General features: G+C 44.6%; 1 protein-coding gene across 1 annotated transcript; it reads left to right on the forward strand.

The window, feature by feature from the left end:
• The first annotated feature begins 222 nt into the window (after window positions 1-222).
• Window positions 223-3,714, forward strand: LOC124647759 (cell number regulator 6-like). The gene is made up of 4 exons (XM_047187641.1): window positions 223-348; window positions 407-584; window positions 2,497-2,762; window positions 3,242-3,714. Exons 1-4 carry the CDS (start codon window positions 223-225, stop codon window positions 3,467-3,469), a joined length of 798 nt encoding a protein of 265 aa, XP_047043597.1. The 3' UTR covers window positions 3,470-3,714.
• The last annotated feature ends 217 nt before the right edge of the window (window positions 3,715-3,931 follow it).

A 3,931-nucleotide genomic window follows, 5' to 3' on the forward strand; every position in this document is an offset into this window, starting at 1 on the left:
GGTCAAAAGCACACCTCTTGGCTTTTGATGTTCGGCCGAACCGCGATTGACCTTTGGTCGAACCCAACCAAAAACCGCCAACCCCTCCCGACCTCGTTATTGACCCAGATCTCCACCAGTCGCACCCGTTCCCACCGCGCAGCTCTGGCCTTCGTCGGCAGCCAAAAACCCTCGGGGGCGCAGCCAGGCGAGCGCGCGAGCCGCGAGGCGAGGAGGAGAGCGATGGCGGAGGCGAGCCGCAGCCACCCGTCGCAGTACGTGAGGCTGAAGAAGCACGCTTCCCACTCCGGCTCCGGCGTCGAGGACATCCGCCCCGGCGAGCTCAACCAGCCCATCGCCGTCCCGCAGGTCGGTCTCGCCGCTCCTCGCGCGATTCTCAGTTTTCGGCCGTTGCCTGTTGCTGCAGTTGCTTGTTCGGGGCATCGGGATGGCCCGATCTGATATCGGGTGCCGTGCGGTGACTGTACAGCTGGAGCACAGGAAATGCAGCGAGTGCGGGCAGGTGCTGCCGGAGAGCCACCGGGCGCCGGCCGACGAGCCGTGGACCACCGGCATCTTCGGGTGCGCCGAAGACACCGAGAGCTGTAAGTGACGCTGCATTTCCGTATAGCTCTTCAATTCCACCTTCAACTGCTTAGTCGATCTATTTCTGTTACGTTCGCCCCCACTCTAGATAGTAGATACTAGACCGCAATTTCAAAATCCGTGGTGGTTTTGACGTGCTGATGCCTGTAGATGCCGAATTTTGGCAAGGAGTTCTTATGCGAGTCTGCACAGGCGTGAAATTGTACAGCTGGGGATGAGTTCAGGCTTTGTGGCTATTACACACAGTTACTGGAGTAGTTGTTTGTTTCCACCGCATTAAAGTGTTACCGGTTATGCGACAGAGTTTAGGTGCTTCAGTTTTAGATCCTCTAATGGCCCTGCATATGGAATGGAACACGTGCAGTTATGTTAAGTGAAACATTACTCTGTTCATGTAGTTGTTGTCGACTCTCGTGAGCAGCCTTAGGCGTGGGAACTTGGTTATGCTAAAGCTGGACTGGGGACTTTCATGTAACTGTCATCAATGTCATGCCAATTTTGGTTCCAGAACGATTTTGTTTCTTTTGAACAACATTCAGTAACAAATTGGATAATAAATCACATATGGCATATCAGAACGACATATTAGGCTCAAGTTGGATAATAAATCACATATGGCATATCACAGCCACATATTAGCCTCGAATTGGATTGTAGATCACATATGGCATATCAGAGCGACATATTAGCCTCAAGGTTCATTGGCGTGCCTCTCGTTGAGTAATAGAATATGTGCACAGTCTTGCTGCAAGGAGATGAAGAAAGAAGTTGAAGGGGGCAAATGCTAGTATGCTGATTTGCACAGAAGCAACAGAGCCCATACACATATTCTACTTTTTCATTTAGGATCTTAACTGTTATCGATTTTTTTTTCACATGTTCATTAGAGCCTTATAACTATGATTACATGAAAATGTGAAATTCTTTCAAAATATAACTAGACATTGCAAAAAAATGTATTATGCTTACAGATTGATGTGAAATCTTCCAAAATAGTTTAGGTGAGCAGGTGCGGGTCGCAAATTCGGTGTTTCCTCCTTTTCAAATGATACCAGTTTAGACAGTTTTCACACAAAGATGCCCTGCATATCTGAACTCTTTTTCTTTCTTTGCCATTTTTAATTGGCACCATGAGCTTAATCGAAGAACAAACCATTGTAGACTAAACTATAATCAATTAGTTATCTATTTCATTCCTACGAGAAAGGCATGATTTAAATTTATTGCTGCACATATATCTCAATTATAAATTGGAGCCAATACAATGGTTAATTATGTTTCATACCACACATATAACTCAAATGATAATCTAGAGCCAACCTGACGCGTATCAACTATCAACCTCAAATTAGAAGCTAAATCACCTAGTGGTTCATGACTGGACAGTCCAACTTGTGTACTTAATTTTGTATTATAGCTTTGCATGGGTATCCCTTTTCCCATATTTTGTCAGATGTATATGAATTATACCTAGTCCCATAGGTTGGCAACTTTGTGCTAAATTCCCGACACTTATTATGGATCGGAGGGGGTATATGTTTATCCATTTTTTAAAATAATATAAATTGCTAAAATACATTTTTATCATATCGCAATCCCTTACCTGTTGGTAAAATTCAAGTCCTGTCATTTTTCGGTCTTTTATGTTGTTTGCAAAATCAGCCCTGTGACCTGATGTGTGTAGACCTACATTTAGAAGCTATTTCACCTAGTGGTTCATGACTGGACAGTCCAAATTGTACTTTTTTTTTTATATCCCTTTTGTCACATTTTATCAGACGTATACGAAACCCTATATCTTTATACATTTTATAGCTTTATGCTTCAGTCTACACAGTTTTCATATGTGTTACTGCTATATTCTGAGACACTTTCGAACCTCCTATGTGTCTGATCTTCTTGCTTTGTTAGGCTGGACTGGACTATTCTGCCCCTGTGTGCTGTTTGGACGAAATGTTCAGGCCCTTAGAGAAGATATCCCGTGGACAACACCTTGCACTTGCCATGCTGTCTGTGTTGAAGGTGGCATTGCACTGGCAATCCTTACAGCTATATTCCATGGCGTTGACCCAGGAGCGTCGGTCTTGATTGGTGAAGGCCTGGTGTTTAGTTGGTGGTTATGTTCTACATATACTGGTGTTTTTCGTCAACAGCTTCAGAAAAAGTATCATCTGGAGGTAGTTCTTTCTCTCTTCCACTGTTTTCTTTGTTTATGTTGTGATAATTGCATTCAGGACATTTGCATTCGTCATCTGAGATAGCTGTATCAGATATTCCTGTGTCACGAAGCGAACACTTAGCTTTGCATGGTTAATGTTTTGTAGTTTGGATCAGAGAACTCTGTCAGCAAATTTCTGTAACTGTCATGAAATTTTGCTTGGCATTGTCCATTGGCAGGAGTTGGTTATACCATTGAATTGTCAGACCATTTTATCACTTTTGTATTGCTCATTGTTGTGAAGATGGAGTTGGTTGCACTTCCTATTTACTTATTCTGTCCACATTTTCATGTATACTGTTTAGAATTGTTTGTACCATCTTTTCGTGGTAACTAATTCTGGCCTGCTGCTAATTAAGTGTAGCCTTTGATAGGCAGGCTGGGTTTATAGTTTCATGGACCTTCTTTAACCACCACTTCTTGTTCTGCTTCCACCAGAATGCTCCATGCGATCCTTGTCTGGTCCACTGCTGCTTTCACTGGTGCGCAAACTGTCAGGAGCATCGGGAAAGGAAAGGTCGCCTCACAGACAACAGTGCCGTTCCGATGACCATTGTCAACCCACCGCCCGTGCAAGAGATGAGCACGGTTGAGAACCATGCTTCCACATCTGGGAATGAAGCGCCAAAGACTGAGCATGATGATGTGGAGGACATACCTCTCTAGGAGAGATAGCATATGAACTGAAACTGACCTGGAGTCCGCTGGCATTTTAGAGACCATATACTGCTAGAACACTGGGCTGTGTTCATCTGTCAGGTACCGTATGAAACATTCGGCTGATCCCGACTTTTAGTTTATGAACATTACTACCTGTGATATAGCGTTGCCCTTGGGTGTGTAGTTAGCAAAATATATGTGCGGATATCTTTTACGTACCTGAGGGCTGCCCGAAATGGAGGGCTTTTCTCTATGCGCGCCACTTGATGTGTGTGCCACCGCTGGGGCTTCCTATCTTCCTCTGTGTGCTTGTGGGGTACATTGCTTGGGGGAGGCCTGGTGTTTCGTGCTGAGCGGGGCTGTTGTATGCCGAAGATATTCAATATATCTGCTCCTTGTATCTTCGGCTTCAAAATCAGTGTGCAGTTTGTACAGCGAGTCAGGTTGGTGTGCTGCAGTAGCCTTAGT

Source organism: Lolium rigidum, chromosome 4, assembly GCF_022539505.1.
Source record: "Lolium rigidum isolate FL_2022 chromosome 4, APGP_CSIRO_Lrig_0.1, whole genome shotgun sequence".
NCBI classification, from domain to species: Eukaryota; Viridiplantae; Streptophyta; class Magnoliopsida; order Poales; family Poaceae; genus Lolium; species Lolium rigidum.

Excerpts from the sequence above, each read along its gene's own strand:
- LOC124647759 (XM_047187641.1), top strand. The coding sequence starts at position 223 with ATGGCGGAGGCGAGCCGCAGCCACCCGTCGCAGTACGTGAGGCTGAAG. Across the intron at positions 349-406 it reads AGCCCATCGCCGTCCCGCAG|TTGCTTGTTCGGGGCATCGG; the intron begins GTCGGTCTCGCC and ends CTGTTGCTGCAG. Across the intron at positions 585-2,496 it reads CGCCGAAGACACCGAGAGCT|GCTGGACTGGACTATTCTGC; the intron begins GTAAGTGACGCT and ends TTGCTTTGTTAG.